Source organism: Zonotrichia leucophrys, chromosome 18 (assembly GCF_028769735.1).
Source record: "Zonotrichia leucophrys gambelii isolate GWCS_2022_RI chromosome 18, RI_Zleu_2.0, whole genome shotgun sequence".
NCBI classification, from domain to species: Eukaryota; Metazoa; Chordata; class Aves; order Passeriformes; family Passerellidae; genus Zonotrichia; species Zonotrichia leucophrys.
The window spans coordinates 10,784,061-10,806,520 of record NC_088187.1 but is presented as its reverse complement, the minus strand read 5'-3'; the positions used below and the strand labels follow the sequence as shown (position 1 = coordinate 10,806,520).

Genomic DNA, 22,460 nt, shown 5'->3' with positions numbered 1-22,460 from the left:
ATGGATGGGATGGGATGGGATGGGATGGATGGGATGGGATGGGATGGATGGGATGGGATGGGATGGGATGGGATGGGATGGGATGGGATGGGATGGATGGGATGGGATGGGATGGGATGGGATCCATGGGATGGGATGGGATGGGATGGGATGGGATGGGATGGGATGGGATGGGATGGGATGGGATGGGATGGGATGGGATGGGATGGGATGGGATGGGATGGGATGGGATGGGATGGGATGGGATGAGCTTCCATCTCCTTCCCCACCCAAACCACCCCAAAATTCCACCCCACAAAAACACGGAGCGCACCGCCCGAGGGCTGCAGGGCTCTCACCCCCCATTAATTAATTAATTAATTAATTAAAATCTCCGAGCCGGGTTCGCCTCGGCTAAAACCACTGTGAGAAACTCGCTGGCGGCGTTCCTGCGTCGTCGGGGCTCGAGTGTTGTCATCCGAGGCTGCTTTGCATAACAATGCCCGCGCCCCTAATTATGCACCGGGATGCTAATGAGCCCGGGGAGAGCTGCGGCTCCCTGGGAAAAGGCTCTGCCCGGCCGGGGAGGGGGCACGGGAGAAAGAAAATCCACCCAAACAAAATAAACCATGACAGCTCTGCCAGCGAGGAGGAGTGGGAGCGAGCGAACCTTTGGAGCCCGCCCCGACAGCTTTTAGCGGCTCCAGAATGGTTCATCGGCACCAAAATCCTTTATCAGCACCAAAATATTTCCTCAGCCTCAAAACCTTTTATCAGCACCAAAATCCTTTATCAGCACCAAAATATTTCCTCAGCCTCAAAACCTTTTATCAAGACCAAAATCTTTTATCAGCACCAAAATCTTTATCAGCCCCCCCAAACTTTTTATCAGCTCCAGAATATTTAATCAGCACCAAAATCTTTGTCAGCCCCAAACCTTTATTAGCCCCAAAATCCTTTCTCAGACCCAAAACCTTGATCAGTCCCTAAAGTCTTTTATCATCCCTCAAATCTTTTATCAGCACCGGAATCTTTTATCAGCCCCAAAATCTTTCCTCAGCCTCAAAACCTTTTATCAGGTCCAGAATCTTTTATCAGCCCCAAAACCTTTATCATCCCCCAAATCTTTTACCAGCCCCAAAATATTTTATCAGACTCAAAACCTTTATCAGCACCAAAATCCTTTCTCAGCCCCAAAACCTTTATCAGCCCCAAAGTCTTTTATCACCCCCCAAATCTTTGATCAGCACTGGAATCTTTGCCCCAAAATATTTTATCAGCTCCAGAATATTTTATCAGCCCCAAAATCCTTTCTCAGACTCAAAACCTTTATCTGCCCCAAAACCTTTATCAGCCCAGAATCTTTTCTCACCCTCAGGGAGGGAGAGGATGGAGATGAGCAGGCTCAGGTTTGGGGTTTTTTTGGGGTGGTTTTTCAGAGTTTGTGCTGCCTGTAGGGACAATGTGATTAAAATCAGCTCTTCAGGGCTGACATCTGCAAGAAAAGTGGTGCCCACTGCTCTTCCCAAGGATTTCCTGATTCGTTTCCAGGACCCTTTTCTGGATTTTCCAGAATGAAGGGGTTGGCCCACTTTTCCTCCCAAGGGTTTCTGGATTCTTTTCCAGGATGCTTTTCTGGATTTTTTTTTTTTTTAAATGAAGGGTTTTGCTCACTGCTCTTACGAAATGGATTCCAGATAATTTTCTGGATTTTTCCAGACGGAAGCGTTTTGGCCCACTGCTCTTCCCAAGGGCTTCCAGATCATTTTCCAGGATTTTTTCCGCCTGGATTTTCCAGATTTTTTCCCTCTGGATTTTCCAGAATGAAGGGTTTTGCCCACTGTTCTTCCCAAGGATTTCCAGATTGGCATAAAGGAGGGGAAGGCAGCATCCTCCACTGTGTCCTCCCAACACTCCTGGGAATTATTTTCCCTCTTCCTCTCCTATTCTGAAATGTTGAGGTGTCTCTGGAATTGGCAATGTTGGCACTGCTGGCACAGATCTGCCAAGCTCAGCTCTCCAGGCCCATAAAAAAAGCCAAAATCCATCCTGGGGGGAAAATGGGACCTGAATCCCCAATTTTCCCAGGCTCTGGCCCCGAGCCCTTGGCTTTGGCACCTCCAGGGAAGCAGAGAAAATTCCAGAAGGAGCCGGGGCCGTGCCTGATGCACCTGGAGCTGCCGGGATGGGATTAAAATGCTCCCAGTGAAAGTGAAGAGCACTCAGGGGCCAGGGAGCTCCAGCCTTTCCCTCTCATGGCGCTGATGTCACCTGCCTTTGGTGACACCGGAATTACCCTTTAAAACACCTTTGGTGACACCGGAATTATCTTTTAAAACACTTTTGGTGACACCGGAATTACCCTTTAAAACACCTTTGGTGAAATCGGAATTACCCTTTAAATACGGGTTTGAGCATCCTGCTAATTCTAATTAATTGGGGATTGTTCCTCCCTGCCATCCCTGGGTCAGGACAGTCCCCAGCAGCAGCAGCAGCTTCCAGCAGGGAATAAACAGCTGGAAACACCCAAATTCTAAAATTCCAAAAATTTGGAGCAAAGCAGGTTCTGATTTTCATTCTCATCTTCCCCAAAACTCCAATAATTTGAAGCAAAACTGGCTCAGATTTTCATCCTCCTCTTGCAACCCCAAATTCCAATAATTTGGAGTAAAAGGGGCTCGAAAGGAGTTTGGAGGAAGATGAGGATTAAAATTTGAGCCTGGTTTGCTCCAAATTATTGGAATTTGGGGATGGAGAGGAGGATTAAAATCTGTCCTCCAAATCATAGGAGTTTTGGGGAATATGAGGATTAAAATCTGACCTTGATTTGCTCCTAATAATTGTAATTTGGGGATGGAGAGGAACCTGATTTGCTCCAAATAATTGGAATTTGAGATGAGAGAGGAGGATGAAAATCTGAACTTGTTTTACTCCAAATTAATGGAATTTGAGATGGGAGCAGAGGATGAAAATCTGAGACTGTTTTGCTCCTAATAATTGGAATTTGGGATGGGAGATGAGGATGAAAATCTGAACTTGTTTTGCTCCAAATCACAGGAGTCTTGGGGAAGATGATGATGAAAATCTGAACTCGATTTGCTCCAAATTATTGGAGTTTGGGGTGGGAGAAGAGGATGAAAATCTGAGCTTGATTTGCTCCAAATTATTGGAGTTTTGGGGAAGATCAGGATGAAATCCTAAACCTGTTTTACTCCAAATTAACCGAATTTGGGATGGGAGTGGAGGATGAAAATCTGAACCTGATTTGCCCCAAATTGTTGAAGTTTTGGGTAAAGTGAGGATGAAAATTTGAGCCTGGTTTGCGCCAAATCATTGGAATTTGAGATGGGAGCGGAGGATGAAAATCTGAACCTGATTTGCCCCAAATTGTTGAAGTTTTGGGTAAAATGAGGATGAAAATCTGAGCTTGATTTGCTCCAAATCATTGGAATTTGAGATGGGAGCGGAGGATGAAAATCTGAACCTGATTTGCCCCAAATTGTTGAAGTTTTGGGTAAAATGAGGATGAAAATTTGAGCCTGGCTTGCTCCAAATCACTGAAATTTGAGATGGGAGCGGAGGATGAAAATCTGAACCTGATTTGCCCCAAATTGTTGAAGTTTTGGGTAAAATGAGGATGAAAATTTGAGCCTCCTGGTTTGCTCCAAATCATTGGAATTTGAGATGGGAGCAGAGGATGAAAATCTGAGCTTGTTTTGCTCCAAATCATTGGAATTTGGGATGGGAGATGAGGATGAAAATCTGAACTTGTTTTGCTCCAAATTATTGGAGTTTGGGGTGGGAGAAGAGGATGAAAATCTGAGCTTGATTTGCTCCAAATCACTGAAATTTGAGATGGGAGCGGAGGATGAAAACCCGAACCCATTTTCCCCCAGCCCCCCGGAACCCAGGCTCGGTCCGGACCCCACATCCACCCCAAACACCGCCAGCGCTCGGGAACCCCTCGGGCTGATTTTTTCCCCTGAGAAAAGGGGGAGCGGGGCCGGGCGCAGCCCCACGGCGCGGAGCGCTGCCCCATTGTCTGATCCGGCTGTGAGACAGATTAGCAGCCCCAGGTGGAAAGTCACGATCTGCATCTCAATGCGCCGCTTATAAAAGGTGGGGAGCGCAGGAGCCCGCGGCATTGTGCGGTGCCTTTAGCACGCCCTAATCTCTCTTTATTTTCTCCGCAGCCTGACCTGGGGGCACAGTTTCTAATTACCAGGTCACCCTGCTAATATTGTCATTTCCAGCCAGTGGGTGTGAAACCATGGCAACGCCACATTTGCTTCCCAAGTTTCTCCAGGAATAAAATTTGCCTTTTAATCACAGAAAATGACGGGGCGGCTCCGCGCTCCCCGCCTGCCCGAGCTGCTCCGAGCTGATGGAATTCCTTCCTGGGGCTTTGCAAAGGTGTCCAAGGGGGAGTTTGGGAATATTCACCTTGGAGATGCGGCCAAGATGAGGGAGAAACCTCCAACAGGGCTGGTTTGCATCCCAAAGCTTCCCTAAATGGAATAATGGGATAGGAAGGGAATTTAAATCCCATCCATTCCCATTTTCCCCATCCCAGGTTGTTCCTGGGACAATTCCAGGGATGGGCAGCTCCAGCTTTTCTGGGAATTCTATTCCAGAGCCTCCCCATGCTCAAGATAAAAGTCCACATTTTCATTTTCGGGATTATTTTTATTTTTAAAAGTTTTGAGTGAGCTGCTCAAAGGAATTTATTCCTGGGGCTTTGCAAAGGTGTTCAAGGGGGAGTTTTGGGAATATTCACCTTGGAGATGCGGCCAAGATGAGGGAGAAACCTCCAACAGGGTTGGTTTGCATCCCAAAACTTCCCTAAATGGAATAATGGGATTGTTTGGACTTTAAATCCCATCCATTCCCATTTTCCCCATCCCAGGTTGTTCCTGGGACAATTCCAGGGATGGGCAGCTCCAGCTTTTCTGGGAATTCTATTCCAGAGCCTCCCCATGCTCAAGATAAAAGTCCATTTTTATTTTTAAAAGTTTTGAGTGAGCTGCTCAAAGGAATTTGTTCCTGGGGCTTTGCAAAGGTGTCCAAGGGGGAGTTTGGGAATATTCACCTTGGAGATGCGGCCAAGATGAGGGAGAAACCTCCAACAGGGCTGGTTTGCATCCCAAAACTTCCCTGAATGGAATAATGGGATTTTTAGGATGGGAAGGGACCTTCAATCCCATCCATTCCCATTTTCCAGATTGTTCCTGGAACAATTCCAGGGATGGAGCAGCCCCAGCTTCTCTGGGAATTCTATTCCAGAGCCTCCCCACCTAAAAGTCCATATTTTCATTTTTGGGATGATTTTTATCTTTAAAAGTTGTGAGTGAGGGAGCAGAGGGTGTCAGAGCCCCAGGGATGTCCTGCTCACCCTGGCTCAGCTGGGAATGGTGACTCCAACTCCTGGAATTCTCCTCCCAGTTTGGACCAAACCCATGGAAAATCAGGAACACACGGGGATGGTGAGGAGGCTGCACCCTGAGCTCTGTGTTTGTCATTCCTGAGGCATCTCTGATAATTTGGGGCTCCAAAATCCACATTTTCCTCTCCCCCAGCTGCTCAATCCAAGCTGTGCTTTGTCTCCTTGGCGAAAGGATGAGCCTGGAAATGTCCCAAGCTCTTGGAGGTGATTTCCAGCTCCCAATGGACACCTGGAGAAATCTGCTCTGATTTTGGGACAAATTCCCCTCAGCCCTGAGCTGAAAACGCCCCTGGGGCCTCCCCTGGTTTCCAGGGCAGTTTCTCACTCTGCAAAAGAGAAACTCCCACCCCAAACCAGTCAGAGGAGAGCTCAATCCCATTTTAAGGTGATTTTCCAGCTGGAATCCCATTTTAAGGTGATTTTCCAGCTGACAGGAGCAGGTTAATTGTAAACTGTCCACTGAAGCTTTAAAACTCCTGTCCAGCCTTATTACGAGCAGCTGGGGATTTATGGAGCGAGACTCTGCGTGGTGATAGGTGTGGAATTAATCCCCACAGCAGGAAAATCAGATGTGAAACTGCTTTTTTTAAAAATTTATTTCTGACACATCTGGGAGGGGACAGAAGCTCTGTCCTACCTGTGCTGGGTTAGGGACCATGTCAGAGCTGTCACCTCGGGGAATGAGGGGTTAAATCCTTTCCACTGTGAGAAACCCAGTGTGGGGGATCATCAGTTCCTGAATTTGGGATTTTGGGGGGTGGATCTGGAAAATCCTCACGGGATTTTGGGTGGTGGGTCTGCACCTGGTAAGGTGCAGATTCCCATTAAGTTTTTCCCCTAAAATTGGGACTTTCAGTGGTGGATCTGGATCTTGTAGGGTGCAAATCCACATGGGGTTTTTCTCTGAAATTGGGATTTTGGGTGGAGGATCTGGACAATTCGGTGAAGAAATGGGATTTGAGTTTATTCCCACCCTCTCCAGGCTGGCTGCAATTCCCTGCAGTGATCCCGAGGGAAGCAAACCCCAGCTGGGAGTTGGGGTTAATAATAATAGATAGTAATAGTAATAGTAATAGTAATAGTAATAGTAATAGTAATAGTAATAGAAATAGTAATAGTAATAGTAATAGTAATAGTAATAGTAATAGTAATAGTAATAGTAATAATGGGAAACAAACCCAGCTGGGAGTTGGGGTTAATAATAATAGTAATAGTAATAGTAATAGTAATAGTAATAGTAATAGTAATAGTAATAGTAATAATGGGAAACAAACCCCTGCTGGGAGTTGGGAATAATAACAATAAAACTAAAACTAAAACTAAAGCTAAAAATAAAAATAACAACTCCCTTATTTTCACTTTTCCTGCTGGAAGTGGCCCCGGGAAGGGCAGAGCAGAACCTGGGTCTGTTCCTTCAATCTCCTCCTCTCCAAGGCCATGGCAGCACCAACAGCTGGCTGAAAAAAATGCAAATTTTACATTTTTGCAGCTCCCAAAGGGAGCAACCGACACCGAGCCCGCAAAGCCGGGATGTCCCCGGCAGCGGCCGCTTGGAAACTTTCTCCCTCTTTTATTTGTTTTAATCAGCGCTCATAAAAACTGATAAAAAAACCCAGAAAAACAAGGGCTCAGCTTGCTCTGCCCACATTTCTGCAGGAATTTTGGGGGGTTTGGGGGGTTTTGCCCCACATCCATCCCGCAGTGCCCCGACCTGCCCCGCAGCATTGCTGGAGCCCCCTGTGCTCACCCTTCCCCTCCTGCTCTCTTTTCCAGCATTTTTTTCCAAATCCAGGCGAATTTCCAGACTTTTCCCCTCCCTGGGTGTCCCCCCGAGCTGCTCAGAGCTGCCCCATGTCCAAAATGTTTGGGGAGCCCCAAAAATTCCCGAGCCCACCCCAAGAGCGGAGCAGGAATGGCAGGGCCAGGCTGGGGCCAAAGACGCAAAAGAAGCAAAAGTTTTGCTGTTTTTGGGGTTTTTTGTGAGGCAGAAATCCCAGGGATGCTTCTGCTGGAAAAGGGGGTGAGGGGAGCTGAGCATGGTGGGGTGGGGACAGAAAAATCACAGGAAATGTCCCAGGAAAATGTCCCAGGAAAATGTCCCAGGAAAATGTCCCAGGAAAATGTCCAGGAAAATGTCCCAGGAATGACATTTGCCAAGCTGGAGCAAAAGAAGCAAAAGTTTTGCTTTTTTTGGGTTTTTTTTTGTGAGGCAGAAATCCCAGGGATGCTTCTGCTGGAAAAGGGGGTGAGGGGAGCTGAGCATGGTGGGGTGGGGACAGAAATGTCCCAAGAAATGTCCTGGGAAATGTCCCAGGAAGGAAATGTCCCAGGAAATGTCCCAGGAATGCCATTTGCCAAGCTGGAGCAAAAGAAGCAAAAGTTTTGCTTTTTTGGGGTTTTTTTTTGTGAGGCAGAAATCCCAGGGATGCTTCTGCTGGAAAAGGGGGTGAGGGGAGATGAGCATGGTGGGGTGGGGACAGAAACATCCCAAGAAATGTCCTGGGAAATGTCCCAGGAAGGAAACGTCCCAGGAATGCCGTTGGGGTGGGATGAGAAAGGGAAAGGTCCCTCCTGCTCCAGGCCCTGCCTGTCCCATTTCCAGGCTCTTTCCCAGCCCATCCCACCCCCAGGAGCTTTTTCTGCTTTGTGCGATTGTTTGTGGCCCCTCTGAGCTCTCCCTGGAGCTCTTTCCCCACACCAAACCCAGAGCTGGGGTTGCTCTGCAGTCCCAAAAATCAAAGTCCGAGAGGAGCAGGGAAACGCTGAGGAGGAGAAAAGTCTGGGATCAAAGATTCCCACAAGGCCCAGATTCCCACAAGGCCCAGCAGAGCAACACCGACCCCAATTAACGCTCAGAGTTAATGAATCCCTCAGGGTGCTGGGCTGAGGTGAGGAGGGTGCAGCTCTGGGGGGGCACGGTGGGATCAGAGGGGCTTTTCCAGCCAGGAAAAGATTCCAGGAGGGATCAAATCCCCACCTGAGTGCTGGGACCGGGCCCTGAATGGGGCAGGGCCAGCAGGGTTTGGGGACAGCCAGAGCTCAGGTGTCCCTTTGGGGTCACCCCTGACCTGACCAGCCTGGGTTTGTCCATTTAATCCCGTTTGTTGCCTGGTTCAGCTTTTCCAGCAGCTCTGGGACAAGCTGGGACATTTGACACGAGTTTTCCCAGCTGGGATCTGAGGCCTTGCAGGGATTGGTGTCCCCAGAGAGCTGTGAGGTGACAAAGCCCGGCCTGAGCAGGGCAGGGACAGGTTTGGGATGGGTTTGGTTGGGAAATCCAAGCTGGGCTGAGCCAGGGGGGTCAGGGGACACGGATCCCTGAGGGTGACACAGGCCCTGCTTGGCTGCAGGGAGATTTGGGGTTTTGGGGAGGATTGCAGCAGATCTGGGTTTTTTTTTTTGGGAGGATTGCAGCAAATTTGGGGTTTTTGGGAGGATTTCAGGAGTTTTTCAAGGATAACCTGAAAGCCCAAACCCTTGGGGTCGCTCCTTTCTCCTCCCCTCATGCTCAGCATCCCCAAAATGGAGCAGAGACCCCAGGGAGAGCAGGGCCAGCAGGATTTGGGGACAGCCAGAGCTCAGGGGTCCCCTTTGGTGTCACACCCTGATATAGCCAGCCTGGATTTGTCCATTTAATCCCATTTATTCCCTGTCTCTGCTTTTTCTAGGATGGCTGTGCTTGGGATAAAGGAGGGGTGGACACCCCAAATCCTCAGCCATGAACCCAAACCCTGGAGGCTGAGAAAAACCCTGATAACAAACCCCGATAAAAACCCTGATAACAAATCCCACACCCAGTGCAGGTGCAGCTTTTGATACAATGTATATTTATTGCAAACAATAATATACAAAAAAAAAAAAAACCAAACCAAAACGAACAAAACAAAACAAAAAAACAAGGTAAGTTTCACAGAGAGAAGGATCTTGTAACCAAAACCAAACCAAACTTACCTAAAGACAAAATATGATTTAAAGGACAGGTCTTTTAAGTTACAGAAATACTTTAAAAAGATCTGCTTTTATACAGAAATAGAAAGATGCCATATTATAAGAGTGCTTTAAGATTTTGTTTTTTCTCCTACTGAATCCCTAAAAAAAACAAAAAAAAAAGTTAACAAATATATCATTATTTTTTTTTTTAAATAAAAAAAAGTCTGCTGTCTTTTTTAAAAAGCAATCCTTAACTGTTCAGCCACAGCTTCACCAAAATCAGTGTCCCCCCCCAGCTCTCCTCTCCCGGGCAGATTTTTGGGGGGGTTTGAAGGCTAAAACGGCGCCAGCCCTGCAGCAGGGCTGGTGTGGGGCTCGTCCTTGCACGAGCTCGTGTGTCCCAGAGAGCTGAGGCAGGAAACAAGGCAAATGATTCAGTGATCCGCTACATTTGCAATCTTTAGTTTGCACAAATCTCATTTTTTTCTTTTTTTTTTTTTTCTTCCAGTTTCTCCTCGAAGGCAAAAAAAATAAAACACAAAAAAAAAAAAAAAGGAAGAGCACAAAGTTTGTACAAACCCAGGACACAGATTCCAAAAAAAAAAAAGAATAATAATAATAATAATAACGACGACCAAAAAAAAGGAATTAAAGAGATAAATAAAGGACTGGTTACAGTTTCAGACCATAATTTAACAGGCACGGTCACCTTCCAAATAATGCTCCCAAACTAACGCAACGCTTCTGAAAGGACTTCAAAACAACAAAACCCAAGGAATAAAACGGTGATTAAAAGCTGCTCTTCTCCCCAAATAAATAATGTAAAGGATGTGTGAGGGCTCCTGGCTGGGTTTGGCAGCCTGGGGTGGGCAGGGGGCGCCCGGAGGGGTCGGGCTCAGCCCCAGCCCAGTGATTGATTATCAGGGGCTGCTTTAAGGCTTCCAGCAGCACTTTGGGGCTGCTCCGTGGATTTTCTTTCAACATTTTTTTTTCCTCTTTTTGTTTTTCTTTTAAGGCTCAAGGTTATTAAAAAATAAAGTGAAGTTTCTCCTCCTGGCTGGTTTTGCTACGAGTTAGAAAAATAAAGCCTCTCCCATGCTGGTGCCTGCCCCAGTGCTGGGTTCCCAGGGCAGAGCACACGCTGGTTTAGTTTCATTTTTAGAGCAAAAAAAAGACACTTTTCTATACAAAAATACCTCTGCAAGAAAACCTAGGGCTGCTCCACTAAGTGTCATTTTTTTTTTTTTAAGCTGTTGGAAAAATAAGAGCATTTAAAAAAAAAATCTCTAAAAAATAGGTATAAATCCCCTCACAATTGGTAACGAATCATACACAGTACATACTAAAAATATTTAAAATAGAGAATATTCCTCACAGAGGACTCTGAGTTCTCTTTTACCCCCCCTTTTTTTTTTAATTTTTATTTTTTTATCTCGCTTTTAATTACTGCTAAAAAAAAAAAAATCATTACAAAAGTCCAGAGAAGGAGCCAGCTGGGCGTGTTGGGCGGAAATCTCCTCTCCACGCTGGGAGAAGCAGAGTTCGAGTCCAGTCCTTGGCAAGTCTGTCCCAAATTTTGGGGGCTTGGGAGCGGGTCCTGGAGGATGCTGTAGTGCACAAGGCTCAAGGCTTCCATGCGAGCGTCTTTTCAATCACCTCTTTGATCTCACGCGCTCTGAGGCAACTCCTTGCCGCTTTCGCTCATTTCTGATGAATTTTTTTTTTTTTTTTTTTGAAATTTTTTAATTAATTTTTGCCTTTTTTTTTTTTTGGCGCCTTCTCCGCTGGCTTAGGGCCGGGTGAGCTGCGTGTAGACGGGCTGCTCCCAGTGCTGCGGGCTGTGCGTCTGCGGGATGGAGGGCACGCCGGCGCTGTCGGCGATGGGGGTGTACATGGGGCGCTGCGTGGGGCTCATGTAGCTGAAGGTGGAGTAAATCCCCGCTCCCTGCCCGGCGTGGCTGTAGTAGGAGCCCGAGGAGGAGCCCTGGTGCTCGCCGTACTCGTACTGCGCGCGGCTGATGCTGGGGTAGGACGAGCTGTAGTGCTGCAGGTTGAAGGAGCTGTAGCTCAGCTGTTGCTGCTGCTGCTGCTGTTGCGGGGAGTGCTGCTGCTGCTCGCTGTAGTGGCTGGGGCTCAGCTGCTCTGTCTTGATGTGGGTCCTTTGCTGCTGCTGTTGTTGCTGTTGCTGCTGTTGGGGGCCCTGCTCGGCGCTCAGCGCCGGGATCTGCGCCGCCGCTTGAGGCTGCTGCTGCTGCTGCTGCTTGGACATCCAGACCCCCGCGGCAGCGCTGATGCCGTAGGTGCCCGTGTAGGTGACCTGGCCGGGGTGCCCGTTGGGGGGCAGGTACTGGTCGAACTCGTTGACGTCGAAGGTCTCGATGTTGGAGATGACGTCGCTGCTGAGCTCGCCGATGTCCACGTCGCGGAAGTCGATGTGCGGCGGCTGCCGGCCGCCCTCGCCCAGCGCGCGGCCCTCGCGCTTCAGGTCCTGCTTGCCCGGCTGCGCGTCCGTCTTGGGGGTGGTGGGGGGCGTGGGGGGCCCCTGCGACTGCCCTGGGGGAGGAAGGAAAGGAAAGGAAAGGGCTGAGGGTGGCACGGGGGTGGTGGCACCGTGAGCGGTGACAGACCGCGTGTCTGGTGTGAGGATCGGGATGAGGAACATGGAGCCCAGCCCCATGGCAGCAGCCCTCAGACACAATATGGTTTTTTAGGTTTTAATAAGCATGGGTTTGTGTTTCTCACAGGCAAACAAGGGGAAATGGCTGCAGAGGGGTGACAATTTGTGTGCCCAGGCTTTGGGCATGGCTCATGGGCAGTTCTCCCTGCTCTCACTCCATTCCTGGCTCTTTCCTTCCCCTCTCCTCACCCAAACCCAGTTTCAGCCCTGTCTGGGCAGCTGTGCCGTGTCCCCCACACTCATTCCTGGATCTTTCCTGGATTTTTCCCTCCCCTCACCTAACATCAACTTCAGCCCAGTCTGGGCAGCTGTGCCGTGCCCCTCGCAGGTATTCCTGGATCTTTCCTTCCCCTTCCCCTCACCCAATCCCAATTTCAGCCCTGTCTGGGCAGCCGTGCTGTGCCCCCCACAGTCATTCCTGGATCTTTCCTTCCCTTCCCCTCACCCAACCCCAATTTCAGCCCTATCTGGGGCAGCCGTGCCATGTCCCCCACAGTCATTCCTGGGTCTTTCCTTCCTCTCCCCTCACCCAACCCCAACCTCAGCCCCCCCAGGCACCTACCCGAGTGCTCCCCGGGCGAGTGCACCTCGCTGATGCTGGACGAGGACTGGGGCGAGTCTGCCTGCAGCGCCTTGAAGATGGCGTTGGGGGAGATGTGGGTCTGCTCCGCGCCCTCCTCCTGCTCCGCCTGCCCGTTCTTCACCGACTTCCTCCGCCGGGGCTGGTACTTGTAGTCGGGGTGGTCCTTCTTGTGCTGCACCCGCAGCCGCTCGGCCTCCTCCACGAACGGGCGCTTCTCGCTCTCGTTCAGCAGCCTGGGGGGGGACACGGGGGGCGCGGGGTCACTCGTGGTGGCCGAGCCGAGCAGTGACACCGGTACCGATCCCTCCCTCGGATCCCCCAAAGAGCGATGCAAAGCCCCCCACAACCCGAACCCCCTGTCCGGGACACTCGCTGGTTGTCACCCCCTTGTCCCCTGCATTCTCCGGTTGTCACCCCCTTGTCCCCGGGGCTCTCCGGTTGTCACCCCCTTGTCCCCGGGGCTCTCCGGTTGTCACCCCCTTGTCCCCTGCATTCTCCGGTTGTCACCCCCTTGTCCCCGGGGCTCTCCGGTTGTCACCCCCTTGTCCCCCACATTCCTTCGGTGCCCACACCAGAGCTGCAGGAGGGTCCAGCCCTCTCTCCCTCCCCACCCTATGGGCACATCCCGCTGTCCCCGGGGCGCTTTGGGGACACTCCCGCCTGCCAGGGCCAGCTTTGCTGTCCCGTGTCACCGCCGCGGGGTCCCCCCCTCCCCGAGGACGCGGTGGCCCAGGTGACTCACTCGCCGCGTGTTTTCCTCCCCTCCCCGCCTTATTCTGGCACTCGGAGGCCACCCGGCCCTGCGCCACCCACCCTCCCTCCCTCCCCGCATCGCCCCGCGCTCCCTCCGGCCCGAGCTGATGCAATAATCCCCAAAATCCCAAATCCATCATTTCCTCCGCACCCGCGGCGCAAACAAACCACGGCCGGGGGGCTCCGCACGGTCCCCCCCGCTCCAGGCACAAAAACCACTTCCAACACCACAAAGAGATCAACTTTCCCTACTTTCCCTGCTTTTCCCCTCCTATTCTGCCTTCTCCTCCACCTAACAACTTTTGCGCTCCGCACGAGTTTCCCGGCGCCTTTCCAGCTCCGCATCCCCCGGCCCCGCGCTCACCTCCAGAGCTTGCCCAGGGTCTTGCTGAGCTCGGCGTTGTGCAGATGCGGGTATTGATCCGCCAGCTTCCTGCGGGCCGCCTGCGCCCACACCATGAAGGCGTTCATGGGTCTCTTGACGTGCGGCTTGTTCTTGCTCGAGCCGTTCACCCGCACCGGCATCGGCACCAGGGTCCAGTCGTAGCCCTTGAGCACCTGGCTCACCGCCTCCCGGATGCACACCGGGAACTTGTCCTCGTCGTTCTCCTTCTTCAGGTCCGGGTCGCCCTTGGGGAAGGTGTTCTCTTGGGGTCTGGTGTTCTCCGTGTCCGAGCCGGATCCAGAGGGGCAGGGGGAGCCGGCGGAGTCATCCGACATGGTGGGGCTGGGGGCGTCGGAGATACATTTGTCCTGTTCTTCTGTCATTTTCATGAAAGGGTCGAGGAGATTCATGCGAGAAAGCGGCCGAGGGGGAACAAGGGGGCGAAAAAAAAAATTGATGATAAAAAAAAAAATTAAAAAGTTAAGCGCTAAGGGGCAGGGATGGGTTAAAAAAAGTAAAAACTCGGAGAAACAAAGTCTCCACCGGCTGCGGAGAGGAGGCTCGCAAAAAAACTTTTTATTACTTCTAATCGGCGCAAAAACGCTAAAAAAAAAAAAATTACAAAAAGCAAGAAAACCAAAAAAACTCCGAAACGAGGAAAGGGAAAGAAAAAAACTTTTTCGAGGCCGGGAGGAGGCTCAGGACGAGGACAAGGAGCGGAACGAGGGCGAGCCCCGGGCAGTGTCGGGCGCGGCGGCCCCGCCGGTCTCCAGCGCGGCTCTGCGGCCGCTGCGCGCCGCGCGCACAAATACCCGCGCGCCCGCCCCGGCCCGGCCAATCACAGCGCGGCCCGCGGGGGCCGCTCCGCCCCTATTGGCTGAGCCGCGCCGAGGGGGCGGGGCCGCGCAGCGCCGCGCAGCGCGGGGGGCACGGCCCGGCCGGGGCGGCGACAGCGGGGACGGAGCGGGGACAGAGCGGGGACAGAGCGGGGACAGTGGGGACAGCGGGGACAGAGACAGCGCCCGGCCGTGGCCCGCGCTCCCCGCGGGTGGCTGCTGGATGGAGGCGCCGCCGCCGCTGGGGCCGCTGCAGCCGCGCCGGCGGGAGGCGGGCGGGACGCGCGGAGCGGAGCGCAGAGCGCCGGGGGCCGCGGGCGCTGCGCGGCTCCGTCCCGAGGGGGCGCCAGAGGCTCAGGAACGGCGCGCGGGGGGCGGCGGGGCCGGGCCGGGCCGGGCGCGCCCCCCGAACCCCCCCCGGTACCGCGGGACGGAGCGGGGGCGGCCCCGGGGGCTGCGGGTGCCCGGCCCCAGAGACCCCGGATCGCTGCTGCGCTTTGGCTTTTTCTCCTTTTTTAACTTTTTTTCCCCTTTCTTTTTCTTTATTATTATTATTTTTTCTTTTTGGAGGGGTTGCCCGGCGCGTCCCTCCGCCCACCCCGCGCTGCGACATCCGCACGTTCCCCGGTTATTCCTCTGTCTATCGTTATTCCCCATCCCGGTGGCCCCGGTGCGGCTTTCCCTGCACGGCCGGACCGGGCTGCGGGACCCTCGTCCCGATTCCCCATCCCGGTTTCCATTTCCGGATCCTAATCCCGGTTCTCCATCCCAGTTTCCAATTCCGCTTCCTAATCCCGGTTCTCCATCCCAGTCCCGCATCCCAGTTCCTGATCGTGGTCCCGCATCCCGGTTCCTCATCCCTGTTCCCCATCCCAATCCCGGCTCCCGGTTTCCCATCCCAATCCCGGATCGCGGTTCCTTCTCCCTGTTCCCCATCCCAATCCCGCAACCCGGTTCCTTATCCCAGTCCCGAATCCCGGTTCCCCATCCCGATCCTGTATCCAGGTTCCCCATCCCAATCCCGGATCGCGGCTCCTTCTCCCGGCTCCCCATCCCAATCCCGCATCCTGGTCCCGGATCTCGATTCCCCATCCCAGTTCCCCATCCCAATCCCTGTTCCCGGTTCCCCATCCCGGATCCCGGTTCCCAATCCCAGATCCCGGTCCCGCATCCCTGGAGCGGTGCCCGGGGAAGGAGCAGCCTCTTCCCTCCCCCTCTGCCCAGAAATAAAACTTTTGCCGAGTTGTCCAGGTCTGGAAGGCCGGGCCGGGGTTATCAGAGGGACCTGCGGGTATTTCCCGGTACGGGAACGTTCCGGGGCTGCAGGAACCGCCCGCCTGGAGCTCCCGTGCGGCTCCGGGTGAATTTGGGGCTCTCCCTGCGCCCCCGTCCAGGTGGGCACAAAACACACCCCGGCTTTTCAGCTTCCAGCAGAAGGAGCTGCCCAAAACTCTGCGCCCTTCCCACCTCCCTCCTTCTCCTCGGCGCCTTTTTGGGGCAGAAATCGCCGAGTTCTGCTCCTTTCCCAAAGCCCGAGCCAGAATTTCTCATCGCAACTCGAGCGTTCGAGTCGGGGCTTTCTGGCGGCCGCTTTCCCGGCGCTGCTTTCCTTTGTGCGGCCGGACAAGGCTCGGGACAGCCCTGTCGCGATTGGCGTCGTTATCCTGACCAGGGGGGTTCAAGGTATTGGAAAAAAAAATAGCAAAATTAAAGAAAGAAATAAAATATAAAATTAAAAAAATAAGGATAAGGCAGCGGGGAAGGAGCTGGGAATAAACGCACTCCAAAGCCTCTCCTTGGTTGTTTTTGGTTTTTCCTGAGGTTCTGGTGATGATTTTGGGTTGGTTTTTAATTTTTTTTGAAATTTCTTTTTGCTTGCAAACCTTTTTGTGAAGTGGTTTTGCTGTGGGTGAGTTGCAGGTAAGTGGCTGTGCTCTGTCCCAGAGCTTTGTCTGCAGGAGCAGAGCGGGGCTTTTCTGCTTTTCTCCAGGGGAATTTGGGGTTTTTTATTCCTCAAACACCAAGAAAGCTTTCCCCAGAGTTGTATTTCTTCCCTTTGCTAAATATCAATTTCTTTCCTTTGCTAAATATCCAATTTTCCAGGAGAGGGCCGCTGGATTTTGCGTTGTTATTTGCGGTGATAAAGGTAAAATCTCAGCAAATATTCCAGGTGATAATTTGGATTATTTTCCCTGGGTAATCCCAGCTCTGGGGTGGTGCATGCTGGAGTTTAGCTCCCCAAATCTCACTTAATAAATATATTTATTGCAGAACACGAAAGCAAACGCAGGCAGGAGATTGTTGTGATCTCAGCTGGGGCCAAAATCTGAATAAAATTTACCTGGAGAGGAGCAAAACTTGGTGACAACAGATTGTCCCCTGTCCCTGCTGCTGCTGATTGGCAGAACCAGCACGGGGACAATTCGGGAGGGTCGGGATTGAATGGGAAGGGTCAGAATTGAATGAAAAGGGTCAGGATTGGGACATTTTTCATCCTTCATCTGTGGAAGGGGCTCTGCCTTCCCTGCGAGCTGCTGGGAGCCCGGCGAGGGCCTTGACAAGTTTGAACAATAAACAAAAGCGAAAGGGGAAGGAGCTCTGCACTTATTGTGTGTGATTTGATAATTTCTGGCTTATTATTTTTAATTATTGCTCGATGGGCTATTTGGACAAGGTGGACAAGCTGATTAATCACAGCCGGGTGGGAGCTGCTGCTGCTGCTGCTGCGATGGAAGTTTTCCTTCCCTTTTTTTCTGGAATTAACGTTGTTTTAGCCAAAGTGGGCAGCTCAGGGAGCAGGGAGGGTTTTTAGTGAGGATTAAACCTTAAAGTTTGATGGGTTTTTCCTGCTCCTTGTGCTCAATCAAACCCTTGTTTTTTAGGGAATAACTTTTCCAAGAGTTACTGTGGGAGACGGGAATTTTGGGATTGAGGTGTGGATTTGGGGAGGTTTTTCTGTCCAAATTTAATATATGGTCGTGCTTCAGGTGAGTTGTGCTTCAGAAGCTGTTGCATGGATTTTTGGGGGACCCCTTTGATGCTGGGGAGGTTCAGGCTCTGCTCTGACCTTTGGGATTTGGGATTGGGGTTGGGAATGTTTGAGCTTTGCTCAGGATTTGGGATTGGTGTTGGGAAGGTTCAGGCTCTGTTCAGGATTTGGGATTGGGGTTGGGATGGTTCAGGCTCTGCTCCGAACCCTGGATTTGGGATTGGTGTTGGGGGGATTTGGACTCTGCTCCAACTCCTGGGATTTGGGATTTGGTGTTGGGAAGGTTCAGGCTCTGTTCAGGATTTGGGATTGGGGTTGGGAAGGTTCAGGCTCTGCTCAGGATTTGGGATTGGGGTTGGGAAGGTTTGAGTTCTGCTCAGGATTTGGGATTGGGGTTGGGAAGGTTCAGGTTCTGCTCTCTGGGATTTGGGATTGGTTTTGGGAAGGTTTGAGTTCTGCTCAGGATTTGGGATTGGGTTTGGGATGGTTCAGGCTCTGCTCTGAACCCTGGATTTGGGATTGATGTTGGGACTCTACTCCAATTCCTGGGATTTGGGATTTGGTGTTGGGAAGGTTCTGCTCTGCTCCAACATCCAGGATTTGGGATTGGGGTTGGGAATGTTTGAGCTCTGCTCTGATCCCTGGAATTTGGGATTCATGTTGGGAATGTTTGAGTTCTGCTCTGACTCCCAAGGATTTGGGATTGGTGTTGGGAAGTTCAGACCCTGCTCAGGATTTGGGATTGGGGTTGGGAAGGTTTGAGTTCTGTTCCAAGCTCCAGGATTTGGGATTGGGGTTGGGAATGTTTGAGCTCTGCTCCAGCCCCTGGGATTTGGGATTGGTGTTAGGAAGGTTCAGGTTCTTCTCTGATCCCCAGGATTTGGGATTTGGGATTTGGGATTGGGAATGTTCCCCAGGGACGCTGGGATGTCCCCATGTCCCCTCTGCCACCCCCTCAGTGGGGCAGAAATCCAAGGAGAAGCTGCAGATCCCGGAGAACATTCCCTGCTCCTGGTGCACCCCATAAACTTCAGGGTGTGCAGGAATTCCCTAAAACCAGAGGTGTTCCTGCAGCAGAACCTGAATTTTGATATCAAAAATGGATCAATTATTGATCCATGGCCCAAAACGTGAATTCCAGGTGTGATTGTGGATTTATCCAGGAATGTTTGCCTCAGAGGAAGGTTTTGGCAAGGCTGGTTAATTAATTAATCACAGCTTAATTAATGTAAAAATTAAACACCCCTCCTCATCAGTGACACTTTATTAAATCCAAGAGTGGGGTTGCATCCCACAGAAATATTCCCACATTTTGGCTTTTCCCTCTCCACTGGGAGCAGGGAAGGCTCAGCCTGTCCTTGGTTTTCCCAGGAATTTCAGTTTTTCCCTGATTTTCTCTGTTTTTCCCTGATTTTCCCCTTTTCCCACACATTTTGCCACTCCAGGTGTAAAATGCCACAGATTTCCATCCCAAATATCCCAAACATTCCTGGTGCAGGGATGGAATTTTGGGTTTTGGGGGGAGATTTTGTAAATTCAGCTGAGAATTCCTTGAGATTTTATTCACTTTGTGAATTCAGCTGAAAATTCCTTGGGATTGGATTAACTTTGTAAATTCAGCACAGAATTCTTTGGGATTTGATTAATTTTGTAAACTCACTTGAGAATTCCTTTGGATTGGATTAATTTTGTAAATTCATCTGATAATTCCTTTGAACTGGATTAATTTTTAAAATTAAGCTGAGAATTCCTTGTGATTGGATCCATTTTGTAAATTCAGCTCAGAATTCATTGGGACTGGAATAATTTTTAAAATTCAGCTCAGAATTCACTGAGATTTTATTCATTTTGTAAATTCAGCTGAAAATTCCTTTGGACTGGATTAATTTTGACAATTCATCTCAGAATTCCTTGGGATTTTATTCACTTTGTAAATTCAGCCCAGAATTCACTGAGATTTTATTCACTTTGTAAATTCAGCAGAGAATTCCTTGAGATTTTATGAATTTTCAAAGTTCTGTTCCTCTCGCCCCCCAGGACAACAATCACCTTGAGCTGGAATCAGCAGGGTGTGATTGAAACTTGGCAAATCCTGGAAATGCCTGAAAAAACCAGCAGAGAACAGGAATTTCCCCTTCTTTTTGAATATATAAAATAACAGCAGCCTGAAGACTCCAAAATTCATTTTTAATTTATGCCTAAAAACACCATCGAGAGCCATGAAATCTCTCAGCGAGGTTCGAGAGAACTTAAATTTCTTGACAAGCTGCAAAACCTGCTTCAAAATTAAAAAGAAATCCCACACCAAATTTTAAGTCCTGTTCGATTCCAATTTTTGATCGGTTTCATTTTTAATCCCTTTATTTTTCCCTCTATTTTCCCTCCTCTATTTTATCCCTCTATTTTTTATCCTTCTTTTTTTTTTACCCCTCTATTTTACCCCTGCTATTTTATCCATCTGTTTTTATCTCTCTATTTTTATCCCTCTATTTTCCCCCTCTGTTTTTCCCCCCTCTATTTTCTCCCTCTATTTTATCCTTCTATTTTTTACCCCTCTATTTTCCTCCTCTATTTTTTATCCTTCTATTTTAGCCCTTTTTTTCCCCTTCTATTTTATCACTCTATTTTTATCCCTCTATTTGTTACCGCTCTATTTTTCATCCCTTTATTTTTTCACTCAATTTTTTACCCCTCTATTTTCCCCCTCCATTTTTCTCCCTCTATTTTCCCTCTCTATTTTACCCCTCTATCTTTTCCCTTCTAGTTTACTGCTCTATATTTTTACTTCATTTTTTACCTTTCTATATTTCGTCCCTCAATTTTTTCCCCTCTATTTCCCCCCTCTATTTTATTCCTCCATTTTCCCCCTCTATTTTTATCCCTCTCTTTTACCCTCCATTTTTTATCCCTCTATTTTTTAGCCCTCTATTTTAGCACTCTATTTTATCCCTCTGTTTTTTCCTTCTATTTTATCCCTTCTATTTTTCCCCCTCTATTTTCCCCCTCTATTTTTCACCCCTCCATTTTTACCCCTCTATTTTTCATCCCTTTATTTTTACTCCTCCATTTCCCCCTTTTTTTTTTCCCCTCCATTTTCCCCCTCTATTTTACTCCTCTATTTTATCTCTCTATTTTTATCCCTCTATTTTTCCTCCTCTATTTTCCCTCTCCATTTTCCTCCCTCTATTCTTTATCCCTCTATTTTTTTTCTTTTTTCCCCCATCTATTTTTCCCCTCTATTTTCACCCCTCCATTTTTACCCCTCAATTTTTCATCCCTTTATTTTTACTCCTCCATTTCCCCCTTTATTTTTTCCCCTCCATTTTACCCCTCTATTTTATCTCTCTATTTTTATCCCTCTATTTTTCCTCCTCTATTTTCCCTCTCCATTTTCCTCCCTCTATTCTTTATCCCTCTATTTTTCATCCCTTTATTTTCACTCCTCCATTTCCCCCTTTATTTTTTCCCCTCCATTTTACCCCTCTATTTTATCTCTCTATTTTTATCCCTCTATTTTTCCTCCTCTATTTTCCCTCTCCATTTTCCTCCCTCTATTCTTTATCCCTCTATTTTTCATCCCTTTATTTTTACTCCTCCATTTCCCCCTTCTATTTTTCCCCCTCTATTTTCCCCATCTATTTTTCATTCCTCCATTTTTACCCCTCTATTTTTCATCCCTTTATTTTTTCCCCTCCATTTTCCCCCTCTATTTTATCTCTCTATTTTATCTCTCTGTTTTTATCCCTCTATTTTTCCTCCTCTATTTTCCCTCTCCATTTTCCTCCCTCTATTCTTTATCCCTCTATTTTCCCCTCTATTTTATCCCTCTATTTTTCCTCCTCTATTTTCCCTCTCCATTTTCCCCCCTCTATTCTTTATCCCTCTATTTTTTTCCTATTTTATCCCTCTATTTTTCCCCTCTATTTTTACCCCTCCATTTTTAACCCCTCCATTCCCCCCTCTTTTCCCCGAATTCCCCCTCCAATTCCCTCTCCCATCCCCGCAATTTCCAGCCAGCCCCGCTCTGTTTTCCCAGCAATAGTTCAAATTACAGAGCCCAGCAGCAGCTTTACAAGAAAATCCCCCAGAATTGGGCAAAGGGAATAAAACTGCCATTCTCTCTACCTGTTTGTGCAGCTCCTGCCCAACGCAGGCAGAGCCTGCCTGTTTATTTGGAGAAGGAAAGTTGTGGAAATCTCCTTGGAGGGTGTAATGTGGCCAGCACGTGTTGCTGGGAGCTACCTGAAGTCTGCACCCTAATGGCTTGCAGATGTCCCTGGGTCACCCATTTCCTCTCAAATTCGAGCGAGAAATTCGAATAAATTAAAAAAAAAAAAATTAAATCAAACTAAAAAAAAAAAAAAATAAAAAATAGGGGGTGTTCAGGCAGGGAAAGGAGGGGTTTTGGACTTCTGGAACTTGTAAAATTGTTTGTTTGGGTTGTTTCCAGCGGTGGGTTGGAAATTGGAGCTGCCAGCTCCAGGGAGGGGTAGGGGGGAGATGATTTATTTGAAAAATAGAGAAATCTGCGCCGGGATCCCTGGCAGTTTGCTCAGGGTGGGGAGTTTATTTACACGGGGATTATTGATGTAAAAAACGCCGCAGTTTGCTGGGCCCAGCAATAAACAGGGATTTGTTGGAGGTGGATACGCACGGATTTAAACCAGGCCCACGCAGGCCGGCCTAGAGCTGGGCCTGGAAAGTGCAGGACACAGTGCCCAGGCTGTCTGGAAATCCTTTATTTCACAAAAATATCAATTTTAAACCAAAAAGAGAGCAATAAACAGGGATTTGTTGGAGGTGGATACGCACGGATTTAAACCAGGCCCACGCAGGCCGGCCTAGAGCTGGGCCTGGCTGCCCCGGGCCCAGGCGCTCTGTAAAT

At 49.5% G+C, this 22,460-nt stretch overlaps 1 protein-coding gene across 1 annotated transcript; it reads right to left on the bottom strand.

The window, feature by feature from the left end:
- Window positions 1-9,321: 9,321 nt before the first annotated feature.
- SOX9 (SRY-box transcription factor 9) lies at window positions 9,322-14,515 on the bottom strand. The gene is made up of 3 exons (XM_064728640.1): window positions 13,730-14,515; window positions 12,592-12,845; window positions 9,322-11,905 (listed from the first exon to the last, which is right to left on the bottom strand). Exons 1-3 carry the CDS (start codon window positions 14,158-14,160, stop codon window positions 11,142-11,144), a joined length of 1,449 nt encoding a protein of 482 aa, XP_064584710.1. The 5' UTR covers window positions 14,161-14,515; the 3' UTR covers window positions 9,322-11,141.
- Between the last annotated feature and the right edge of the window lie 7,945 nt (window positions 14,516-22,460).

Coding starts and splice junctions, on each gene's coding strand:
- SOX9 (XM_064728640.1), bottom strand. CDS start 14,160: ATGAATCTCCTCGACCCTTTCATGAAAATGACAGAAGAACAGGACAAA. Junction 12,846..13,729: donor ACCCTGGGCAAGCTCTGGAG/GTGAGCGCGGGG, acceptor GTCCCCCCCCAG/GCTGCTGAACGAGAGCGAGA. Junction 11,906..12,591: donor CTCGCCCGGGGAGCACTCGG/GTAGGTGCCTGG, acceptor TTCCTCCCCCAG/GGCAGTCGCAGGGGCCCCCC.